The sequence below is a fragment of the Podarcis bocagei genome, assembly GCF_964188305.1.
Source record: "Podarcis bocagei genome assembly, chromosome: 10".
Classification (NCBI taxonomy): Eukaryota; Metazoa; Chordata; class Lepidosauria; order Squamata; family Lacertidae; genus Podarcis; species Podarcis bocagei.
The window spans coordinates 37432065-37458681 of NC_138135.1; the positions used below are offsets into that span (position 1 = coordinate 37432065).

The 26617-nt window shown below is 37.8% G+C and overlaps 1 protein-coding gene across 2 annotated transcripts; it reads right to left on the reverse strand.

Annotated features, from left to right (window-relative positions):
- Positions 1-25922, reverse strand: SCYL2 (SCY1 like pseudokinase 2). Of its 2 annotated transcripts, none has more exons than XM_081211287.1 (18): positions 25724-25922; positions 23256-23460; positions 20288-20445; positions 19562-19706; positions 18059-18208; positions 17209-17430; positions 16398-16514; positions 15707-15832; positions 15122-15298; positions 14135-14257; positions 13255-13368; positions 11772-11904; positions 11241-11359; positions 10038-10138; positions 8484-8550; positions 8297-8386; positions 6302-6421; positions 1-5344 (listed from the first exon to the last, which is right to left on the reverse strand). In XM_081211287.1, the coding sequence occupies exons 2-18, from the start codon at positions 23430-23432 to the stop codon at positions 4721-4723; spliced, it is 2763 nt and encodes a 920-aa protein (XP_081067413.1). In that variant the 5' UTR covers positions 23433-23460; positions 25724-25922; the 3' UTR covers positions 1-4720. The 2 variants fall into 2 exon arrangements, with proteins under 2 accessions (XP_081067413.1, XP_081067414.1); XM_081211288.1 differs by lacking the exon at positions 25724-25922 and adding an exon at positions 25442-25651.
- Between the last annotated feature and the right edge of the window lie 695 nt (positions 25923-26617).

The window sequence follows — 26617 nt, forward strand, 5'->3', positions numbered from 1 at the left end:
TTAAAAGGTGAAAATATGAAAAGTTTATTATTTCAATAAAGCAACATCATTCAAGATTTGAAAACTACACAGTTATTCATTCACAGTACAAAGTTGTAGGAATTTCTTGTAACCATCACTGTACATTTTACATATTTTAAGTATTACCAGTTTTAAAAGTTGATATAAAGAATAGATTTATTTTGAAAAGCAGCAAAGTCCAATAAAACCAAAATAGAGTATCATGCTCCAACCATTCTGCTGATCACAAACCACAGCAACACTAGAGTAATATCATTACTTTACACACACAAAATTGAATGCCTTACAGTCTAAACATAAAATTTGCCACAACTAAGGAAGGACTGTACAATTAGACGGACATTAAATATTTTGAATCAGGCCTGAGTTCAATACATATAAAGCCATTGGATATACAACTTCCAACTTGAGAGATATATACAACACTTAAAATTGCCTGAAATTTTAGTATTTCAAAGAGAACCTCTTTTTACAAATTTCTGTACAAAGGGAGCCATTGAAGATTTAGACTGGAAGCCAAAATTCAAAATCAGAACCTGCTTGGAGTAATCCTAGCTTTCCCGTCAATTTCTCTTTGAATGCAGATTGTCACAACAAATCTGGTGCATCCAAGTTCAGGTCAATTAAAATTGCAATCATATATTGTAACAGTCGGTATATATTACAATGCCAAAAAGGCAGACCCAGGTAAATTGTTCTTTTAAAAAATATATCTGGAACTGCACAAACCCGGCAAAATTCAGAAGATATCCACAAGTCAATTTTGAAACATCACGTAACCAGGAGCGAGAGAGCAGTTGTTTATTTAGAGTGAAATATCCACCTCATACCAATTAGGCTAGATCGATGAAACTACAGCATACAAAGATAGAAAAGTATTATTTGTATGTGAAACATACATGTGGAAAACTGCAAATCAATTGTCACAAGTTTACACTGAAATAATCCTCAACATTTTCTAATGTACAAACGACAATATTGCTTACTTGTTTTGTTTTACTGTTATGAGAGCCAAAAGCCTTGATATAGTTGAGGGAAAAGCAAGGCTACTGAAATATTAGCCTGCCTGTGAATTTCAGTGATTCGTGTTTTCCAAGAATTAAGACTTCTACCATAATATTGCTTTACAGACCCAGCTAAACTGATGTCAAGCTATAACTTTCATTCCTTCCATTTATAAGGGTGTATATTGGGTTATATCTAATTGGGGATCTGCTGACACAATGACACACATACACACCATCTGCTCTGGAGTGTCCCCAACTCTCTGCAGCCAATTTTGAGACTGTGCAGAAAGTTGGAGGGGACAGGAGAGGAAGTTCCATTGTGCACATGGAAGTCTCTTGTGCAAATGAAACCCCAGTGTTAGTAATTTTAATAAGGGAATATCATGAAAGTATCTGAATATAATAAGTGTTTTTTCATTACATGAACTCCTAACTTTCGTTAGGAACTACTCCTATTTGAAAGAGGGAGGTTACTTCTAGTTACATCCCTTCCTTTCTATTTGTATAAATAACACTATAGCAAAGGCGTTCCTCTTAACTGCCCAACTTGATGGCCCATTCAAACAAATTACATTTCAGCTCATGTTGAGTAAACAGGACTTGATCCCTGTTAAATACAAATGGGGCATAAATAAGCAGGTTTATTATCTGCTGCATCTGCTTTCCAAATTACATAATAATTTTTGTATTTCAAGGAACCTGAGAAGCTGAAACTAGGATTTACAGCTTGCTTTACTAATTAAGTTCATACTTCAAGGTATTACAATTCATAAGAGTACAATAAATAAGAATAGCATTTGTCATCAAGCATTTACAATCATTGTGTCTTTCATACTCCTTCACCCTATGTTTTTTCAACCATCACACTCTTGCTAGTGACACCTGTCAAGTGATCTAAAGGTGTTGACATATCATGTGTAGATTTCCCGTCATTATGAAAAGGTGAGAGTACTGGTGTCACTAGCATTATCCAAACATCCTATTGAGCACATAGCAGCTCCTTTGTTTAGCTCACGGTAAAGGAAAAAGTCACCAGCTATAAAAGCATAAAAACAGGTCAGGGAGATTTTCATAAATGAACTCTACAAGGAATAGTCTATCTCCAAATTCACAACATCTTCTTGCGGAAATGGCAACTTCGTGGAATTTGGAAAAGTTGAACAAACATCTCTGCTAGCAAATCAGTGAAAAAAATCCCTTCCTGACTCCAAGAATACATAAATTATCTTGAAAAAGAACTTTACTAGAGATTTATTTGATAATCTCAGAAAGAACTATTCACATGTTATATTTAACAAGTGTCTTTCTCATCTGTTGTCTTATGAAAGGTAATCACTATGCTTCTATAAACAAAAACATAACATGTTGATTTTGTAAGAGACTTTAGTCATGTATCAAGGTGTTTCCTCATTACATGTTTTTTCTGCTTGCAGCCTTAGCTCAAATATAATTGTCACTATTAAAAAAAAAAGTGGCCAACAAAATTGCCATTGATCCTTAGGCTCAAAGGTTTGTAAGGTAAAGTCTCCACAGTATTAGTACACAATGATTTCCCTCCCCCTGCTCTCTCTCAAGCAGTCTCAATGGAATAATGAAATCTGAAAGGCTGAAAAATATAAAGGTTAACAAGCAAGGCCAATCTCACATGTGGGTATACATTTTTTTTTTTTACAACAAACTGGGGCAGGGAGCTGTGGCTGGAATACAAAACTTATAATGTTTCATCATGGGTCATGATGGGGAGTTGGAGTTCAGCAACATCAAGAGAGCCCAAATTTAGCCACCCCTGAAAGAAACCACCCCCAGCCTTGTGTCGTTAAAGAAACTTGTTTTCCACATATTATAGGGAAGCTTCATATTCTGTACTGTTCTGCTTTTTTAAAGAAAAGCTTTACACAAAAATGTAAAGTTTGAGTCTTAAGAAACCTGGAGACCATACAAGGAACCTAACACATTTAATATTCATGAATTTACACACAGAGTTATGTAGCTAATTGAGCATATTCAGTGAGAGTATTAATATAACATAAATAACACAAGTGTTGTGTGTGTTTTTCTTTTTTAAAAACAACAACACAATTTTACCACTGGTCCCAGAGATACAAAACAAAAGTACTAAGGCAGCAGCTATAATACAAAGTTCTTAAGATACATTTAACAGTATTACAGCTTAAAATTGGAAATATAATTTAACAAAATACAGCTCACATTTACAGCATAAGGCCCTTTGGTTTCTTAAGCAGCAAATGAAAATGATTCAATCAGTGAAAGGCTTTGAAAAATAAAGTATGTAGGCTTTCTATAAAAACGGTAACTAATTCTTTCCTTCTCAAAATAGCCAGCTATAGTCCAAAGTATTATGTAAGAAAGATCCCAGGAAAGAAAGAGTTAAATGTACAGTAGAAATAGCAGACAGGGTAGAGACTGGTTCATCCCCCAACTAATTAACCACATAAACTGTTAATTAACCACATAAACTGTTGCTTCCATTTTGGGGGAAACTTATATTTGAAAGAATCCTTTAAGGGAGATGCAAAATGGTTGTTCACTCCAAATATGACTGCAGAAAATTTTATATTAGCCTTTAAAGTGAGACTGAACATTATGTATACAATGATTTGGCATACATTAAACAACCTGCCTTAGTCAACTGGTGCATCATCCAACTTTGTAATTTATTCAACTAAACTAAAACAATTCACTGAGGTCTGTTGAATGTGATCAAATTTAAATTCAAAAGAAGTATGCATTGGAGGGATGGCAACCTCTTACTTTTGTCTTAGAAGTAACCAGAAACTTGGAGTACGAATTGAAGCTCTTTTCCTACTAGCAAGCCAAATTTCAATGTGATCAAAGTGACTTCTAAATTCTGAGGTCATCCACCTTTGCTTCTAGGATGATCCAAAACAGATTAATTTGCACTTGTATTCCTTTAGTGCCTAGATTTTCAGTGTAGACATAAGCATGATTATTTACTTACTTTTTAAAAGACCTGACTTTAACATCACCATGCCAGCATAGCGGCTTCTATGGTAGGGACTGAAATTTTGGCATAATCAACTGGAGGCAGGTTATGTAGCATGGTTACCTAAGCAGCATTTTTCAGTGATAAGGAACACATCTCAACTGGGAAAATATCACTCCTACATACCTTATTTTCTGCTGGGAAGATTGTAAGTAGCAATCTAGTGTCATCATGTTCAGTCTTGTATGTTTATAGCAAGTTCCAGACTAATGTATGCACCCTACTATAAGGTATTATATTATACCAAGATGTATTTAGAACTCAGTATCATATCAAATTCAGACAATACAAGATCAACAAGAGCCCAGGGTTTGAAGTCTTCCAACAGCTTATCAGCAATTACAACCTACTGCTAATTTTTATTAGTTAAGATGTTTATTTGTAACATAACATGGTGGTCAGAAGACACATTTCTGAAGTTGTGAGGTATGCGGTTTTAATTTTTTTCTAACTCTGGGCGCCTGGATTGACACAACCTGACCTCAAAACTTTGAAATTAGGGGCAAGAGAGATCACTTTGTGCCTAAAAAAATTAAATGCATAGGCAAATGAAAGTGTATTACTAAGTCGCATCCTGGAAATAGCTTTTCTCTTGTCCATTTTGCTATATGATGTTTCTTCAAATCAGGTTTTTAACCATACATTAACTCGTTCACAATCAGAGCTATTACCCAAAGAGGTCTTTTAAGTCATTACTAGCTGAGCTGCTGCTTGTCATGCTGTTTGTTGGTTGTGTGAAGTTTTGAGGACTAAAGAAAGGATTTCCCTGCAAGCCAAAGCCAGATTGTCCCATCGCATTCATCTGCGTTCCTAAGGCAGTACTGTTGGAACCCTGAGGAGGTGCAAACTGATTAAGCCATGGGTTTGTTTTTTGTTGCGACAACTGATTCATACTAACTTTAGGTTTTTGAGCCCTAAATAGGCTATCTAAAGCTGACATATCTGGTGGTCTGCTTTGTTGTGCTGGTTGTGAAATTGCAGCTGTAGTGTTCATAGGACTATAAGGTGCCATGTTTGCTGCTGGCATCATATTCATGTTGGCCATTCCTGTGGCACTAGCAGTACTGAAGTAATTCTGGCTTGTAGTACCAATTCCCATCCCAAATCCAGACGGCTGAAATCCCATATTAGCATTTAGTCCATTTCTCTTAGCGCTCTCAACAGGGGATGAAAACCCCATTCCAATACCCACTGAAGAAAAGCTATTTGAAGAGGGAACTTTAGGTTTGTTGATGGACTGGCTGGTCAGTGATGCCATGCTTTCTCTCAAAGTGTCAGTCAAGTCCTTGGTCTGGAAAAAAAAAGCACCTATGGTTAAAATACTTTGCAATAACACTCAACATAAGCAGCAGCTCTAAGGATGAAAAATAGATGACAGTGCAGTAAGATCATTTTAGGAGGCTGGAATGCCATATTGTATGAGCAACTCCAAGATGAGTTTACAACAGGGGATGCTAACCTATGACCTACCAATAACCTTTTCACAGCTTTCCAAAATTTATCTTTCTTTCTTTTTTTTAAATTAACCATTCGGTTTGCTGCTGTGATGCTCAGTAGTTCTGTGGGCTTGGGGAGGATTCCAAAATGTCCTAACACCCACCCTCAATCAGGTGATAGCAGCACTGTATCCAGTAAGTTGTCTCATGCTTCCTTAATTCACGGGTGCTTCTGCTTTACATAATTTCCTAGAGATTGGATCTCTTTGCTCAGCATCATTGCGGCCAGGGTGGTCAGTGCCAGCTGACAGAGAATGTGTGACACCAGCAGTTAACAGCAAAAGGGAGACTGAGTACATACTGCTCCCTCCTTCCACTTACCAGATTATTCATTTGGAGAGAGTATGCTACAATCCATGTGTATGTTCCCTGGCATGTTTGTGAGACATACATGCACACTCTGTTGTGTATGGGATGTGTGTACATGTGCATGCTTATTGTGGGGTGGACAAGTCCCTTTTATGCCATGCCCACCATAGGCATGTACACTCATACAACAGGTTGGAAGGTGCCAGTGTAGCCCTCAAGTTGGAAAAGATTAACGACTCCTGGTTTACAAGTAAATGTACGTGGTTACGCTTTTTGCATTCACACATTTGCAACCCAATCACTTTATTAAAACAATGACTTTGGATGCTTATATGCAGTTGCAAATTGAGATTTGCAACTACTGCAAATTTTACAGGATAAAACTTATTTTTATTAGTTAGCTGCAATAGGACCAAAGATTACAATGAAGACTGAATCCATACCTGTTTGACTGGGGCAGTAACTGTGTGAGGCTGAGGTTTAAGTGGCTGTTGGTTTTTCATTTTTTGTGCTTGTTCTTGCTCTTTTGCTAACTTTTGCTTCTCTTCAAGTGTAAGCGATCCCTTCAAAAGTGTTAAAAATTATTCAAAAAGAGAAGAGCCTTGCTTATTTATATTTGCAAAAGAATTTCTCAAGAACAAAAAAATAAATTCCTCAGTAGACACACATTATATTTCCTCCTAACAGGTGAGTTTAGTATCAGTTTTAATAATAATAGTATATAATAGTAATAATAATAAGTAATAATAAACTGACTTAGGTGGAATCTACACACATATAAAAACCGTTCTTAAAATGCTTATTTAAAGTGGTTTTTTAAAAAAATAAATACTGATTTTTCCATAAGGCTCACCATCACCATCTAGTGTCACATTGTATATTGCACTCAAAACACACTTAAAACGTTTTATTTGCAGCTGTATAGCAGAGGTTGCATCCAGATATAGTCCCCTCCACCTGCACTGTTTTTCTTTTCTTTTTCCTCACACCTTCCTCTATTCTGGCTTGTGCTAGAGAAGAACATATCTCTGACTTCTCCCTTCCCAATGCACATCTTCTCAGTCCAGGCCTTTTCATTTTCCCACTGCAGATTTACAGAGCGATTAAAGTACTGTTTCATTCAGCCTGCAACTGAGGATGGTGCTTGATCAAGATGAACAAGAAAACTGTCCATTTTAGCCTAGTACTGTCTACACACTGACTAACAGCAGCTCTCCTGGGTCTCAGGCTGAGGTTCTTTCCATCACCTTGCACCCGATACTTTTAGCTGAACGTATCAGGAATTGAATCTGAGACGTGAAAAGCATGTTTACTACTCACTGGGTTGTGGTCATCTTCCTAAGGTGCAAGCCCTGATATTAGAGGTGGCTGAGAAACTAGCTGATGGCTGAGTGTCATAAATATATAAAGAATGAAAACGAAACCTTCGGGTAACTTGCTTGGCCAGTATTTTCTTAACCCTTTTCTACAAAGTTCTCTTTTGGTTCCAATAACGCCCACGAAAATCTGTTTGTACAATGGGACTTCTGGTTTCTCTTCTCCCCACTGCTTCCCCATCCAAGCTTCCATTTTAAGAACATAAGAAGAATCTGCTCAATCAGGCCAATGGCCTTATCTAGTCCAGCATCCTGTTCTCACAGCAGCCCCCCAGATGCCCGTGGGAAACCAGTAAGCGGAACATGGGCACAGGAGCACTCCCTTCCTGTGGTTTCCAGCAACTGGGATTCAGGATTGCTGCCTCCAGCTGTGGAAGCAGACACAATAATCATGGCTAGCAGCCATTCTCCTCCTTGTATTTCTCTTATCCTCTTTTAAAGCCATCCAAGTTGGTGGCCATCACTGCATCCTGAGGAAGGGAGTTTCATGGTTTAACTGTGCTGGGTGAAGAAGTACTTTATCTGTCCTGAATCAGCTTCACTGGATGTCCATGGCTTCTATTTAACGCATTCTAGATTAAAAGTAATTCTAGCCAATATTTCAATCTGATTTAAAGATGCAAGAAATTCAACAAATAATTTGATCGGTCATTCTGATAAGTGCTTCCACTCTTTTGCTGTAAAAAAACCAGTTTGGCAACAATCAGGACCACTATTTCATACAAGGCTCAGCATCATCTCGTGAAGAAATGCTGATTATTTCTATCAGAAAAACACAGGGGACACCATCTCTCTCCAGCACCCCCTCTACATAAAGGTGAACAATTGAGTACTTCCTATTCCTGACCTCGCAAATCTAGATTCTGAACTCATGAAACCCTGAACTAGCAACACCAAGAAGGAAGGAGTGCACATGGGTCAACCAGGATCCATTTAAACTGGGTTTATTCGGGAGCCTTGGTAGACCAAGATACATAGCTCAGGACATAGAACCCCTGATAAACATACCGATGAAAAATTCCTTCTTATTTATACCTTGCACAATAATTTATAAAAGCTTACCTTTCTCTTATTTGCCAACATTCCATTCTCTTTACAATCAGGTCCACTAGTTAAGATATCTGTTCCTAGGCTGCTAAACACCTTGTCAATCTGTTCAAATTAAAAAAGATGGATGAAGATGCATTTAACTTTAAAAATAATTTGATTAAGCAAATACTGGAATGATCCAATAAAGACAGCTTCTTGCCTGATTGCCTGTATTATTGGCTTTTGTTTCTTCAGGTGGGCTCATTGGATTAGTTATATCGAAAGATCTACAATGCAAAAATACAATTGTAACAAGGTGTTAGCAAATAGTTTCAGCATAAAACCAACCCCATAAAAAATGCAAATTATATGTCCCATCTTTAACCAGACAAATGGTAGACAATTTGTTGTAATGAACTTCTAATTCAGTGTAAGAGAATATGTGCTTTGATTCACCTATGGGTGAAGAATTTGCAAGCTACTTTACTTTGCATAAATCCAAAATGATTTCTAATATTAATTTGTATATGTACTTCATGAAGTAAAGCTTATCAGATAATTAAAATATAAGCAACATTAGCTACTATTTGATAGTTTAAAAAATATCCTTAAAAAAAGATCTTCACCTCTTCGGCTTCATCTGTTAAATAGACAGCACCTTGCCCAAGAGTATCTATTTTACTTGATAATACAAAAAATGTCATTGCATACTTCTGAAAAATATATTTAGTTGTATCCAAACGTGTCATTCATTCCATGAATGGGACAGCTTCCCATGCTCCTCCTAAATCTGCTGCAGAGTGTTTCCCATTCCTCTGGAACAGACTTGGGGAGTTGCAGGGGCAGGATGAGAGCTGAAAATTGCTGCCTTCTCCGTTTCACTCATGGAAGTCTTATGGTTTCATGTCATCCTTAGTAAGAAAATCTATGTTGTAGGTGGGGAGTGTTTTTCAGCCTGAAAGCCGCATTCCCTTTTCGACAGTGTTCCAATGTGGAGTGGTCTGGGAGCTGCATTTAGCTGGAGAGTTTCCATCCCTGCTGAAGAGCAATAACTTGTCTCCCAATTTTGTTTCCCTTTAATAATAGTTTATTCATGTGACAAAATAGCAAAACCAATAAAAAGTATACTCAAAATATATATACAGTATCGGCAGAGCTAGGACTGAAACAATTGTGCTAAGGAAGAGATTGCTATCTGGTCTTAGATACTGCAATTTCATTTCTAAACAACATAGAAGGGTCATTTGGTTAGCATGGTTGATCTGCAACATAAAAAATAATATTTAAATTAGTGGGAGACATAGTGGATTGATTCCTTGAACATGGAAAACTGGTGTTCCAAGTTCTGCTGTTGAAAATCATTGGTGACTAACCTACCTGACAGAGTTGTTGTGAAGCTAAAAACGTGCTCTGAACTTCTAGAAGAAAGATGAATACAAATAACCAACCAACCAAAGAAGGGTTCTTCAAAAATGGCATTTAAGGAAAGGTTGGTCCAATTTGTTAATTCCCAGTCTTTGCCAATACTGGGAACTGGATGGATATGCAAGAAATGCAGATACCAAGTTAAAAACCCATTTATTATAAGGAAAACCACACTAAAAAATATTTGAACTAAAAATTTGAACTAAAAATATAAAAAGGAAGCTTGAGTGGTATAACAAAGACACTTGAATCTTGAATGAACAGTGAAAATTTTCCAATTAGTTTGGAAACTATAAGACTGTAAACTATCCTCTAATTCACTGTACATACAAACAATATGCACACTTACTTTTGCTGTTCTTGCATAATATGGATCTGTTCAAGTTTGGTCTTATGCTCAGCTTCCAATTTACATAACATCTCTTTTATGACTGAAATGAAGGAATTAAACTAGAAAAGAAATACATGTATTTTTAATTATTATTTTAAAGGCTGTGCCACCATGAGCAGAATACAGTCACACCTCGGGTTTAAGTCACTTCAGGTTGAGCGTTTTCAGGTTATGCTCTGCGGTGACCCGGAAATAACGGAACGCGTTACTTCCGGATTTCGCCGCTCGCGCATGTGCAGACGCTCAAAATGATATCATGCGCAAAAGCGGCAAATCGTGACCCGTGCATGCACAGACACAGGTACCGTTCGCATCCAGAGGTACCACTGTATGCAAACAAGAAATATTCAAACTAGTTCCTAGATCTGCTTTCATTTATTAAATTATTAAAAGCTAAACGTTGCACAGCAACTATTGTGTCCCTCAGATTTAAGTTGAGGTAAAAAGACAGAATTTTTAAAGTATTTTAAAAGGCATATGCTTTTATTTTTCTAAGAAAATAGATCAAAGTAGCTAATAATGGAATACAAACCCAGTAAAAAACATGAAACAAACAAGGCAGGGAAGTCAAAGATGATATAAAAAGCAGCCTATAAAATGAAGTTATAAATATTTGTCCTCGTCCATGCATTTGATCCATATATCTTAATAGCTGACTTTAAGACAGAATATGAGACTGGAAACTAAATATGGATCCCTTGAACATTAGAACACCCACTAGCTAGAGAGAGAAGTTCTGAGTACTGGGATCAGAGAGGGAAATACATTTCTATCAGCAAATGAAGATAAGAGTTGTTGAAAGAGAAGGAAGAAACTGGGCAGCAGAATTAGCATCCAAGTACATGTGAGAAGAAATGGTTCACCATATTTATGTAGAACTGCAATGGATAGCAGCAGGATATTTTCTGCTTTATAGTGGCGTACAAAATGAATAGCATTTTACAAAAGTGTTGCAATCTTACCTATAGCTGCAGTTTTTGGTAAAACATGAGACTCTCAGGGTGGTGGGTTCAAGCCCCACGTTGAGCAAAAGATTCCTGCATTGCAGGAGGCTGGACTAAATGACCCTCGTGGTCTCTTCCAACTCTTCAGTTCTATGATTCTAAGTCCCAATGAAATCAAGGATACTTACAAATAAACACAGGAGAAACATTATCCTACCTGATTTAGATTAAGATTGTTCTCAATGCTGAGAGGAATCAGATGGGGCAGAACCTTCCCTGCAAGTTGCTCTTTTGTAATTCCCAGTTTCTTATGACTAAACGTACATTTGTAGATACCTTTTATGAAACATTAAACACAATGATTTATCTAATAATCGTGCCTTCACAAAGTAAGATCATTATATATTCCTTTGAACCAAAGGCTAGGTTAAATGTATTTTTTTTAAAAAAATAATAATTATCACACACAAACTACAATTTACACCTTTCTTAAAAGGCGGAAATGGAGAAACAAAAAGATGCTATATTAATTATTTCTATAACTGTGGGCATTGGTGTGAACTTTAAAAGTTAAACCAAGTCTTTACAGCGTTTGACCAAATTAAAAGAAAACAAAAAATATGGGATATTATTTTTAAAAGTTACAGACTTGTAATACCTTGTGGTATTGTACATTTAACAGTACCACAAAGATTAATACCACAGAGAGACTACTACAGACAGCACAAGAAACAAAATATCATGTTACCTAGAATTCCCATAAGGACTGCGGGTTCCTTGGAAGGAATTTGTTGCAAAAAAGGCAGAATATCATCAAGAACGAACCACTTATCCAAGTATTCCAAAATCTTTCCCAAACAGACTAAGGAATTTACACGTACCTAATGAATATAAAAACAAACCCTCTAAACTAAACTTTTATAAAAATAGAGAAAATGCTTGAAAATATCAACACAGGAGTTTTAAGATTTTTCAATAGCCATATGTTCACAGGATTTGAATTTTGAGTTAATTTCATATAAACAATTAATGCTTCAATCCTAAACTTACTTGCCTGAGGGTAAGCCCCATTGTACTCAATGTGACTGACTTCTGAATAGACCTAATTTCCCAAAGTAAAGGATTTAGGAAGCAATGTGATTTATCTATTTTTACACACACAGGAACATGCTGGTTGGGAACTACATGTTACAGTAAACATACACTGCTGCAAACAGTATCCATGTGCCAAGCTCTCCCACTCAATTGTGTACTATTACTTAACCAGTGGTATAAGTCACAACACATTTTATTTAATATATCCTACCTTTCAACCCAATTTTGGTTGCCAACAGATAAAACACTATCCAACACACAATATATAAGAGAAAAAGCAACCCAATGTCCTTACTTCTTTGAATATTGTAAAACAACCAAACTATGGGTGACATCCAACAGTAGTCATACACAGAGTAGACCAAATGAACTTAATGATTTCACTGGGCCTACTCCAAGTAAGACTAACATTGGAAATTAACAAAATCTTAACTATGACTATGAACAACAAAACAGGGTGTTGAGGGTACGAAAAACATAATTTGGCATCAGAGTAGGGAACCTGCAAGAGGAATCAGGGTTGTTGTTTTTTTAAAAAGTTCTTTTTTAAAATAAACATGTTTTCAAGGGCTCAGGAGAGTTACAAAAAGTTTGGGCATTCATGGTATCACAGCAGGGACCCTCCCAGGAAAAATCTTTTGTTTAATGACAAATTAGGAGGGCTCTGACAAACCCCCCCCCAAAAAAAAAAAACACACTGCTGGGCACAATCTGTGGTCTACAGGTTAATCTGCCCTACCTTAATCTGAAGAATGAAAATGCTCTATCATATAATTCTTGATTTGATGAATCCACCACATTCAGTACCACTTAGGAAAGGCAGGTCTATGGTCACACAATAGTATAAGTCCAGTTTTTCACTATATATATAAATCCTTCAAAACTGGGGTTCTCAATGGAATAGACAGCCTATGTGCACAGAGCTGTGTGCAAATAGGCCCCCACATCTGAAGTTGAATGCAGAGATGTTGGGAACTTCCCTCTCCATTTGTTCATGTGGGACGGAGGATTCATTTGAATCCCTTTATAATGAAGCATAACTTGCAATTGATCAGGATATTATTTTTTTAAAAAAAGAAAATTAACACCAAAACAATTTCAATATGGTTTTAAAGACTTCTGAATTTTCAACTTACAGCAAGAGATGATGTTTGTAAACAGGCATTTTTAATTCTTGGTATCAGTGAATTTTTCATTGATGGATAGTCTATAAGGTTGGCAAACGTAGGAATTATGTTTAAGCAGAGTTCCTGAAAATAAAAGTATCACAATTAATATATATGAACAATATGCAGTTTTTAAAAATAATACTAAGTCCACAGTTCTGTCTTTCTCTCTGTCTCTAAAACTAAATAAACCATAGCATTTTATTTATTTGAAACAAAATTTAGAATTCCACATCCTTAAGAGTTCAGAGCCGCTAATAATAATGAACAACAATGTTTGGCCCTCTTGCCACAGCAAGCACAGCCAATAGTTGGGGATAAAGGGAGTTGCAAACTTACAACATCTGGAGGGCCACAACTTCCCCGTTACTGGTGTAGGAAAGCCTCCCTTATCAATGTTATTAAAATATTCCTCTAGTAACAAAATGTCCAAAATAAGATGATTAAGCTTGAATGCTGCCTGCAAATGTTTTAGGAACTTTATACAATCACAGAGAGAGTGTAAACTTCCATGGGTTCCATGAATCATGACCAGAATATTTAGTAGAGGGAATCCTTTTATCAATTCTAATTTTCCTAACTTTTCTCTCAGAAAGGGCTTCTGATTTAGTGTTGGCACCACTGATGTGATTTTTTGCCTGTACTCTCTTCCCCCTGCTGTTCCCCCGCACCTATCTCCTAGAGCTTCTCTCAACTCCCTGGAAGCATTTTCAGGGGTTACTGCAAGTAGAGTAAGCACAAATAAAAAAACAAATAAAAATGTGAGAAGAGGGAGTTCCTTTCGGTAACCAAATCTCCAGCTAGATTTTCCAGCTAGAATGAAGCTGAACAAAAACTGAAATTACCAGACCTGAATCTGAATCGAAGGTGCTTCTAATGCTCGATAAACCATTGGTAGAACACTGTTCTTTATTTCTTCAGGAGGTGTTTTGGTTAGCAGCAAGTCCATTTTTTGAAGAAATATCAACAGAATCTGTTTTTAAGAAATGCAGTATTGACATGTGTCAAAGCTTTAATTTTTGTTAATCACTTCCAGGGTAACATTTGCTATTACCTTATATAATCAAATATTCATGTAAACATAGCAAATGCACACACTCACCATGTTGCTAGCCTGGAAGCATGGAAAATAAGAACATTCTGACATTATTTAAAGATAGTAATCCAATAGCATACATTTGAACTTTCCAAGAGTACATATACAAAGTGCAGTGTTCTAGATTGACAGACAATATATACCCGTTCACTAAAAGTCCAACTAGTACCTAACCAATACAACTAGCCAATACACATACTGAAATATGTGGCTGCTTGGAAATATTACTGGCTGTTAAGCTTAATATCACCATCATCATCACCATCATCATCATCATCATTCCCTGCCTTTTTCCCTGACAGGAATTCAAGGTGACTTACAGATAAAATAAGAACAACTAAAAACATGGAAATAATAATGATTAAAAATCAATTAAACATAAAAATAATATTAAAAACATACAAATAATTACAACAAAAACAGTATAACACAAGCTATTTCCTTAAAACAGTCAGTTCCCAAAAGCCTGTTGGAAAAAGAAGTTCTTCACTTGCCAGTAGAAGAACGAAGGGAGCCAGTCTAACTTCCCTAGGGAGGGAGTTAGTCTGGGAGCAGCCACTGAGAAGGCCCTCTCCCACATCTCTACCAAGTGTGTCTGCGAGGGTGGTGGAACCGAGAAAAGGGCCTCCCCCCAAGATTTAATAACCTGGTGTTCAAAAGATAGCACTAAACAAGCTAGCTCTAAAAAATTGGGTAGATGGTTCATATAGGACCAGAATTATGTTTAAGAAAGAAATGTACCTGAATTGGTTCCTGCTGTTTAAAGACAGGGTTGAGATCAGGTAGAATTAACTTTATATACTCTTCTTTGGAACATTCCTCTGCAATGAGCAGAACATTAGGCAGAACAAAAGGTACCATGTCTGGGTTCACAAATTCGGATGTCAAGGCAGGCAAAATCCTCTGCACTATAACACGCTGAAAGAAAACAGATATTATTTTGTAAGGAGATGAAATTTCTTCAGAAACCTGCAAAAAGCATGCTATTCCTATGTATTGCAAGGAAAACAGAATTTTTTCAAAATGTTAACAATATTGGTATATATCAGTTTGCCTTATAGCACACTTTATAAAATGCCAATTTAAATGAGGAACTGTTAAGGCCTTTGATTTGCTGTATTGTTTTTAACAATTTATTGGGAGCCGCCCAGAGTGGCTGGGGAAACTCAGCCAGATGGGCGGGGTATAAATAATAAATTATTATTATTATTATTAGTTCTTACTCCAAGAACACTATAATAGAGCAGCAATGCATGTTTCAGCTACAAAAGACACAGAGTTCTGTGTCAGTACACATGTCTAGTAAAATAATCTGAGATTGCTGACCTTAGGCAATTTTGGTAGAACTTTTGGCAGCCCTTTAAAAAACTGTGACTTTTGAAGATTATCCCTTTGGAATAACGAATCGAAGTACTGTAGTGTCACCGCCCCAACATCATCAAAGAATGGTATCTAAAAATACAGATTTTTTAAAAAAAGAAAGTGATATTTGAGGTCATAAGCATGCTATATATTAAACTTTTTCAAAAGCACCATAACATTTGCAGCACAATCTTTTCTATGTCTACTTGGAAAAAAGCACCATTGAATTCACTGGGGTTTACTCCCCAGTAAGTAGGTATACAATTGCAGACTTAATACAATTAAGTTAAACCTGAAAAAGCATATATGAAAGAGAACAAATATAAAATCTCAATTAAATAACAAAGATGGGAATAACACTAAATGGATTTTTTCCCCTCTTTTTCATATATAGAGAAAATACATATTATCTAGCTTTGGCAAAACATCCTCCTCTGAAAGAAGAGAACATTTTGCAAAATAACAGTTTCAGTTAATCAATGAGTGCTTGTTATCGGGCAATAAAGAAGAAGGTTTAATCTCCCGAGTTGAAAATTTTAAACCAGAATGTTGTTTTTAAAAACCCTTCAAAATTTAGCAGTTAAATGCTGCTTATTAAAGCACTTTAAAAAAGGTTTTTCTTATATTCTACAGCTATTTTAAGTACTCTTTTTACCTTAGTCATTTGGTCAGCATCTGGTCTGACTGCTGGAGCTACGTTTAACAGTAGTTTTACATGCTCACGGACTTCTTCTGGAATGTCTTGAAGGTTATTGGCGCCCAAACGACTAAGCTGCATAAATAAAGCACATGCATTAGCATTAAAACAAAACCCTGCATACAGCATGACTGGAATAGCGCTTGGAATTATGTAGTTCAGTTGCATGAATTCATTGATCTACTTTAAAAAATCATTTAAAAAAATCCCTGAACTACATGGAAGGTAGTTCACTTAATTGCTAGATAAACGAAATATGTGTTAAGTTCATTTTGGGGGTAATATACCCCTGCTCAATTCATGAAAGACAAACCAAGAGCTTCCCCAGTGTGGCAAATATTCCCACTTCTGCACCCATTCTACATCCATTTTAGATGGTTTCAGAGACACTAGAACAGGTCCTGTAGCTGATTTCCCTTATCCCAACACAACACAATCAAACTTATGAAAATGGGAGTAAAACACATATTTCTACTTTGGTGATGTTCCTTATCAGCAAGGATGAAAGAAACTTTAATAGGGTCTTCTCACACACAGGTGAACCCAGTACCCTGAAACGTGGTGATAACAGGCTCTAAAGCATGAGGCAAGAGTTTTATTTACCCCACATTATTGCTTTCCATGATGACAGACAAGCCACCTCCTTCAGTACAAGTTAAATGTTCTTTTCATTAACATAGAACCAAAATACTTGTAGACACTTTAATACTTTTTCTTCATAATACTTATGTATTCAAATGTGAATTTAACAAACAGACCCATAAAATACCTGATCCAGCTGTCTGCTGAAACTTTTATAAATATCCTGTTTGTTGACCTCAAAAATAGGTTTTCCATTATTAAACACAGCATACATAATTGCTCCTAGAGAGTACATGTCACTGGCTGTCTCACAGCTCACTGAGAGGATGTATTCAGGGGCCAAATACTCAGGATTTGGAAGACACAAAGATGGTAAGTTTGGATCCCATTCTTTACAAGAGAACTTTGGCTGGGGGAAAAAACCAGCAAAAAGGTTACAGAAACATAATTTAAAGTGTAAGTTTAAAGAAACGTAGCTGGAGTGATTTTCTTTTACATTAATAATGACCTAAAGAGATCTAAATCACTCATGATACCTGAGAGACGTTATCCATTATATAAGGTAAGTAAATCCTGTGTTTACTCTGAGTGCATCCATTTTTAAAGTTAAGTATATGAGGTCTTTACCATAACACATTAAGAAAATATAAACAGAACATACTTGTCTGTTTCACATTAGCTCTTGGCTAGGTAGCAAGATTATATCCATTAGCAGTTAGGTAGCCTACCTTCAACATAAATTAAAAGCACTTAACTGGTATTGAAACACTCAATGTGTTGTTGTTTTTTTGCGTGAGGGAATTATTCTACTATAACAACTCATGACTTCACATATATTAATGGGCAATATGCTACTCCAAGAAAGACTGTATAACTTAGGAAGAGTAAGCTGTTTAATTCTTGACTGTGGTCGTATCCCTAAAGTTTAATCCTGAACTCAGCAGGTATGTAGCTAAACATTAAGAGCTTAATTAAGAGTCCCAATGTTTCCTGGTTATCCTTTACTGACAATGAAAAACAAATTGAAACCTTGTTACCTCTTGCTCAGATGGATTTATAGATGAGATGCTGAAGTCAAATCCAGTAATTTTCCATGCTCCACTTTTATTCAAAATTATATTTTCAGGAGTAAGGTTGCCATGGACCATTTTCACACTGCTATGTAGAAATGACAAGCCTTCAGAAACCTGTTAGGAGGAAGATATTCTTGTCAGGGTGTTTGTTTTAGAGCATTTGGAATAAGCTTAGATATGATGGTATTTGTTGTTTTCCTCTTTGAGAAACAAATAATCCACAGAAGTGAACTGTTCCTAGAAGTGCTGCGGCTGGGGTAAAAAAGAAAGGGGTAACAAAGTAGGGAGATTCAAGTCCAGATCAATGACCAACACACTTTTACCTTCAATCCTTTGCCACAGCAACAGCCATTAGGCACAGCTGTGTCCATGGCAGCAGTGGTTTTGAAGCAGACCCGGATAACTTGCATAGCTGCTATCTAAATATTCCCACCTTTGTCTTGATAACACCACAGTGTGCACCAGGATTTGGCAGATCGTAATTTGGCATTTTAATTTTCCTCACTTGTGGTTAAGAAAGAGACCAGCCATTTGTTTTTATAGAATGGGGTGGAGAACCTTTTTGCATCCTAAGGGTCAGAGGGCCTCAGTGGAACACTGTTCAGGACTGGTTGTCGGGGGAACATACAGGTCTTTTTAACCAGCCCCCCCACCTGTCCCATATCCAGCTTACCCATACAAAAATCACTGCCCCCTACAGAATACACACACCCTTTACCTTCTGCTCAACCCCTCTCACCGGCTAATCTTGGCAGATCAGCCTAGATTAGGGTTACTTGGAGGGTTGTTTGAATCCTCATTGCAATGCTGGGATGGGGATGAAAATCACATTCTCCCTGTACATACCTTCTTCCTAATCTTCCCATCCTACACACTTGATCTCTTACTTTAGACAGAGGACATTCCTATCTGTGTCAACAATGTTTTCAGTGCTTTACTGGAAACCACATTTCTGGGGTCTCTGAATTTCTTGGGGAAGCTGCTGAGAGCTGTTGAGGACTTTTGAATGTTTCCATAACTATGTGCACAGATTCAAGCACTGCAGAGGATCCAAAAATTATGCAAGAGACAGTGACCACTAGAAAAAGGCTAAAACCATTGATAGAAAGGTCCTGCTCAGTCATATCTAAATAAATAACTGAAATAGGATGGTACGGTGGGAAAGTGGGCATGATATGGGGAGTGCAGGAGAGGTGAATCCAGCAGCCTAGAGGTTCCCCATACCTAAACTAGAGCATATAAAGTGTGAGGAATAAAATATAAAGGTTTTCTGCTACAGCTAATTAGTTGCTGTGACTTCTTAACATTGCCTTCTAAACAGACGAGGGAAGAAAAAATGTTTCTGCAGGTGGCTATAGTGTAAATTTATTGCCTGGTTTATATAGGTTGATGGCTAGATATTGAGTGCATTATACCCACCCATGTGTAAGACTACCAGCACTACAGACAGGTCACCAATGTGCATACCTGAAGCAAGCCATATTTCATTTCTACATCAAAAAGTTTGTATTCTTTGATGTCAGATGGTAAAGGTGAGGGAAGATTGTCCCAGCTGCCAAGTATGTTAGCCAAACTTGCGCAAACTGGTTCTGTACAAAATGCCAAACAGTCCCTAGAAGGAAACAAATATCCTTAGTAAACACCCCAAATATACTTCACAACAAAAGGTAAGTAGGTATATAGGTAGACTTTGACTTTGTGAACAGCAACAGTTAGGAAATAGACATTATGATGGTGCAGGATGTTCAAGAAAAAGCACCAGGTGTTGGGCTTCTTAACAACCTGAAAAATGAAACTCCATGACAGTGAAATCAGCATTCAACATAATATAAATTTCTCCTGCACCAGAGAGGGGGAAGGTTCACAAGACCTTCAGGGAATCACGATGAGAAAGTGAAGAACAGAACTCAAATAAGGACAACATGAACTTGGTGAGTTTTGCTCTGCCAAACAGCAGAAAGGAAAGCAGAATAAACCACACCAGTTGTATCTCTTAATCACTAAAATAATAATGAGGATGTGAATACTTGGCATATATTCAGAATACGGATACACATTGGACAATTACACAATTTCTTTTGGAAGACGTGGATACAGTTTCCAGAAATTAGATTGTGTAGATTATTTAATTTTTGGAAAGTTTTGAGCATGTATGAAAACTCAAACCTATAATTGTTTTAGTAATAAACTTACCTGGATTCTTCCAATGGATGTTGCACGGTCAGCAGCCGAGGATGTCGCAGCCTTGTTAGCTGCTGAACTCCTCGTTTTAAGGAATCAATAATTTGATCCTTCTCAAATTTCTGATATTTGTCTATCAGCTTTTTATCAAAAACAAAAACCGCCACTTCCTAAAAATTAATCAAAAAATATTATTAGTGAACTATATGAAAAACTAAAATGCTACAAAATAATAAAATACTTTTCAATAATAATAAATAGCTTTTGTTGTCTTTCAATTTTAAAATAAATTAGCCACTGCTATAATAGTGTTTCCATCCTGTCTTTACATTATTGCAGTGGGCCACTTCAGAAGTTAGGTGTGTTTGTGAGTGTGTAACTACAGGGGGAACTCACAGGAACTCAATTCTGGCACCTCTCAGGTGGGTGCTATTGCCATTCTAAGAACTAGGGAAGTGTTAGTAGTGTGTTCCAGCACCTCTTTTTCTAGAAAAATAGCACTGTATTTTGTGTGTGTGTGTGTGTGTGTGTGTGTGTGTGTACACCCAAGGAAATTTTGAAACGTTGGAGATTTGGCAGAGGGAAAATGGCAGGAAAATGCACCCTTCCTTTGCAGCCCATCAATGCCAAATTCTGCCCTACCCCACATAGCAACCATATTAACATGGAAAGTTTGCTCCTTAATGTTAAGTTGTACTAACAAGTTCAATATTCTATTGAACAATAGTTTGTCTAAACTGCATATTATATTCTCTTCCAGTAACAATTAAGCAAAACGAAAGGTGTTGTGTTAGATTCCCACAATGTCTACATATTAATTACCAATAATGTCCAAACAGATAAATGTCAGACTGCATCTCTATTAGATAGGCTTGCCATACGTTGGATATGTCTGACGTATACGTCCAGGGGGAATTTCTGCTGCAAAGCAGTGGTTCGCCCTGGATCTTCAGCAACACAACTGAATAATTATGTTCACTTTTTTTTTACCAACAGCTCAACAACTCGGGGCACATCTCAAAACAAAACAAAACAAAACAAAACAAAAACTCAACAACTTTAACGTTTTCCTAAAAAAATATATGGCAACCCTATATTAGAACACCACAAGACTTCTAAAATTATCCAGGAGGTCTTGCTCAAAGTGTCATCAGGATGTTACACATAGTAAAACTACAGCAGATAGAAGGGACTTATTCACATTGAGCATTTCTCATGGAAGAAACATGTCAGAGCCAACTCTGTTACAAGATTTCAAAATACTCTAAAATATTTTTCTTCAGAACAGAATTGCATAGCTACCAGTATTGTTGTTGTTGTTGTTTTAAATAACTTTAAGGTTTGCTTCTCATCATCAGTGGTAGGCAGGGCAATTTGCTACTGGCAGTTTAATGTGCTCATTTATCCTCTGTTCAACCAGCAGTTAAGCTTACTCAAGAAGAGTTGCAGTAACGAAAATGAATGTAGGAGCACTGGACAGACAGCAACTCTGGAACAGCCACCAGTCACAATGCCACTCACTGAAACCACACCCACTTTACCAAAGCATGAAATGCTGCAATTCTAAAACACACTTCCTTGGGAATTAGTCCTATTGAACACAATGGGACTTTAAACTGCACATTGAACTGCACTGCTAAATAAACACAGATTGCTAATGTTGTTTATACTATTTTTTCCTTTGCAGTCCACATTTATAGTATGGTTCATTTACCAAACAAGTGCATTCAGCATACTGCAACCCTTTTACCAAGCTGCTATGTTTTTATTCCAATAGTGTTTCATCTTAGTAAGTTTCCTATTGACATTTTACCACTACAACTGGCATTATATTAATAATTTTTGCTCTTTGTTGAAAAGATGCACAATATTAGTTATTTATCTACTTTAATACTTGTTATACCAGAGTGCAGATACATATATTGGTATAAGTGCCTAGAACTGGAAACTAAGTTTCAAAGGTATGTTGCTGAAAGACATTTGAATAAACCTATAACTTTCAGTCCCTTAAAACAATTGAGCTACTTTGTTCTGAAGTTAAATATATAACTGCTAAATCAAGCGGAGCAATTTGTTCGAAACAAATCAAAGGTACACACAAAACCCAATATAAATTACAAAGGGCTTGATGTATCTCTTTGCACACAGCCAGAGCTACTTGGAGGTGACTAATCTGAGAAACTATGACTAGAACATTTAAATCTTTGCTATTCTTTCAAGATCTGTTTAACCTCAAGGACATTGTGCAAACCATATGAGTGCATACGGTACACTGTTGGCACCTGTCTGTCTTGAGAGACAATGGAGTGTGCCTCTGAGGGTGAAGTCAATAAGCCACTGTGTTAGCAGTACTGAAGTGACCTCCCCAGGGTGCAAGCCTGGGCAGTGTGTCTGGAGGTCCTGGGTTGCCAAGGTGACAGAACCCCCTCTTGGCCTCACTGATGTGGTCCAAAGGAAAGCAGAGCATTATGTTTGGCAACAGCTTGGTTACAAGAGTTGCTGGAAGAGGCGTAGAAGGCGACATCCAACTGTGTAGGGTTTACTCTTTAGCCCTTTCTTCTCCCAAGAATGTACCGCAAGGCAGATGAAGTCTGTCTTTGCATGCAGGGGAAATCCCTAACTCACGGAGGGTTTGAAATCCATTGGCTACCCTCACTTGGTTTAACTGGCCAGTCAAAGCCATTTCTGGGGTGTGGCATGCTGACAGCTTCTAGGAGTCATGGGTGAGAGATGAGTGCTGAGTGGCAAGCAAAGGTGGACAAACTACCTCAGAAGGAGCATAATACATCCCCAGCAGAGGTACTCCTCCTGCTTTAACACCCCATACAACTTATACAGTAGATACATAAAAATGATAAGTTACACATACTGTGATTTCTTTTTCTACACCTGTTAAACCATGTATTCTTAGGCAATTGGTCCTTAAAACATCATTGTAATTACATTAAAAGCAATACGTATTTCCCTCCTAAAACCTCACCTGTTTTGTTGATTTTTTAGTCCCATTAAAAATCTTCCAAGCAAGCCCATTGCCACCGCTAGCAATATGTCGTCCAACATCAAATTCCCTGGTAACTGGATTTCCCATGACTGCACTAGTGACATCTGCAGTCACTTTCGTAACCGTGCTCTTCAATTTGTTTAGCATGGACTCCATTGTTATGAATGTATGCTAGTACATTTGCCTACAAAAAAATAAATAAATCTCAGAATCCATCTTGGAAATTTTGCTAAGCAGAACACAGACTCTAAATGTTATTAAGTAAATGATATAAATATTTAAGTCTATGTTTTTCTAGCCGGCATTCAATCTCAGTACTTATATCTACTGAAATATGCTGTCACAAATAAGAGCAAAAAGCAGCAGTTGAAAATCAGTTTCTATTCTTGTTTGAAGCGTCAGTATGAGAGATGAAAACTAAGTTGCTACATTTAACAAATCTTAACACAGTTAGCACTTTCTGTTATAATTTAGGTGTTAAAGACATCAGCTGTTTGGGCAAGTGAAAGAAAAACTGTATCCAAAAAAGGATGAATCAACAGATCATGCACAGGAATAGGCAGACAAAGTTAATATGCCAGTTAGGTCTGCCACAGAATTTATAAAAAAATAATTAACCAGTAGAATTAACATCGCATTGATTGCAATACAAGTGAAGAAAGTTCAGGGTGTGAATTAGTTATCATAATTGACAAATACCTGGATGTTTAGAATGAGTTCATTTAAAAGCTTAATTGCTGCAGTTGGATAGGCCAGCAAATATAATTTTTTAAGCTGAGCATTAAATGTCTGCTTAACAAATTTAGAAGTATGCCCAAGTGTGCTGAGACTACTTAAATAGTTTCTATCCATTACCTAACACAAACAAATCACTGGATCCAATACTCTTATCTTATCACCTATTGTACCTGTGTAGCAGAGTATATTTGTACAGCTTTTGGGGGTGAACAGGGGAGCTGCAGGGGGTAGGTGAGAAATGCAGGCTGACCTCACAATTGAATCTTACTCACATAAAACTGTTGGATGTCAGCTTTGCAATAAGCAGCAGATAAAATAGTACCAATATATCATTTAAACTGTAAAACATTCTTCTTCCAATTGATTTCCTTATAAAAACCATGCATTACTTGCATAAGCAATTCAGAGCTTATAATGGATCATTTACTGCATTTTTTGTTGTTTTTTCTTAAAATGTTGAGGATTTATAGTGAAATATCCCAGTATACATGTGCAAACTTTGTCTTTCTCCCTCACACACAATATTATACTTTACGAAAGGTTAATGAATGCTACTTATCTATTAATATATAGTATCACCCATAAGACTGTAATGCCATCCTACTTTTAGCAGAAGGATAATTTTTAGTTTTCAAAGTTACTTATGATTTTCTCACAGTACGGTATCTACATTTTAAACTTACTAAGTCATTCAAGAAAACATACTCTGATGATATTGTGGCATTATTATAAGCATTACAGCACTGAATTTAGTGGTCCCTATGGGAATTCTTAGTAAAGAATTCAGACTACTGCCACTAGCAACTTTCCCCAGGTAGTGTTTGCAAAGGGTAAGATTTCCATTTAACTGCTTACTGCTGCCAACATGCCTCCGAGGCTTGCTGACTATATTTAAACTGAATTGTCAGAAGAAAGTTTCAGAATGGACATTGAACACTCAGTGTAGGAGGCACCGGAAAGCCATTATTTCCTATACAGCAGTAGCCTAATGAAGGCTGTTCCCTTAAAAGAAGAGGTGTGGCTTAGAAGAGACACCTGACAATCCTCACAAGGGCTTTGTCACATACAGTCCTGTAATAAGCAAGGGAAGTACACATAATATGTGCACAGATGCTCTCACGCCCCATTTGGAATCACAAAAGCTGCAGTTAATGTTCTACATAAGTCACTCGGGTGTGCTTCTGTCAATACAAGCCTTCAAATATATTTTCACGGTAAAATCTACCGTTACTGGACACTTCAGCAATATTTGTGCGGGATACTTTGCATTTATCACAACGAGACTGGTTTCATCTTTTAACGAAGAACCTTTGCTGCTGAAATCAGAGCGACAGTGGAGTATGAGCAGAAACCTTAAAGAGCAATTAGGGAATTTCAATACCTCGACCGGCCACTCTTCAGCACGGCAGAGCACCCCTCCCTCTTACCTGAGAAAGGGTTTGAGAGCTCCTGCCACACCGCAGGCAGATAGGCCCATTGCCTTCCCTCTCCCCAAGTCGGCTGACAGCCACTCGGCAACTGCCTGTTCGTGGGCGGCGGCACAAAAGGGAAGCTCCCCCACCCGCCAAGCCCTCTTGCCCCACTTTGTGAACAGCCCAGGCCCAACCCTACGGTTCTGAGGAAGGAAGCGAGCGAGCCCTTCCCTTCTCCGCGGTCTCAAGGCCACGCTCGGCCCCCCGCCGCAGCAAACAGCCCCGCGGGCTTCTCACCTCAACCTGAAGGGGGGGAAAGCGCTGCCCCACCGCGGGGCGTGGTTGACCGTGCCGCGACCCCCGGCTCTGCTACGCCATGACGGCCACCTCAGCACAACCTAACCTGACCGGTTCGAACACAGTATATATATATTTATTTATTTCTCTCTCTCGCTTCCGCCTCCGCTGCTGTCACTGGGAGAGAAAACAGGGCACGGGAGCTGAGGCCGGAAGTCGAGCCCTAGGAAGCCCCGCCCCCTCCGCCTCGCGCCGCCAACGGTGGTTTCCGCGAGGGCGGCAAGTTTGATTGTCAGGGCGACGAAGCACCGGCCTGGCCCTCCGTCGAAGAAGCGACGCGGCGGGTGTGTTTGTTTTGCCCCCCCCCCCGGATACTTTCGAGCCTCCGCGGTTACCTTTCCGTTCTCTCACAGTGAAATAAAGCGGTGAAGTTATGGGAGAGGAGGAAAAGGCGGAACAGCTTTAAGGCCGAGGAGGAGGAATATATACGGACTTGGTTCTCTCAGCAGAGTGGTCCATGCAAGTGGGGCAGGATAACGGACCCATTACAGTGGTACCTCAGGTTAAGTACTTAATTCGTTCCGGAGGTCCGTTCTTAACCTGAAACTGTTTTTAAACTGAAGCACCACTTTAGCTAATGGGACCTCCCGCTGCTGCTGCGCCGCCGGAACCCGATTTCTGTTCTTATCCTGAAGCAAAGTTCTTAACCTGAAGCACTATTTCTGGGTTAGCGGAGTCTGTAACCTGAAGCGTATGTAACCCGAGGTACCACTGTATTATTAAAATACATACTGAGTGAATGTACCACAAAAACGGCAAAAGGAATTCTGTGTAAGTATGTATGTGGACGGTGTTCAAACTTCACTAGGTTTGTTTGCTTTTTCTATGAGTATT

Bases quoted from the DNA above. Each gene is read 5' to 3' on its own strand.
- SCYL2 (XM_081211287.1), bottom strand. From the start codon at position 23,432: ATGGAGTCCATGCTAAACAAATTGAAGAGCACGGTTACGAAAGTGACT. The intron at 19,707-20,287 runs GTAAGTTTATTA...GTTTCCTTCTAG, and splicing joins CATCCATTGGAAGAATCCAG to GGACTGTTTGGCATTTTGTA. The intron at 13,369-14,134 runs GTCTGGTAATTT...TTTTATTTTCAG, and splicing joins CACCTTCGATTCAGATTCAG to GAACTCTGCTTAAACATAAT.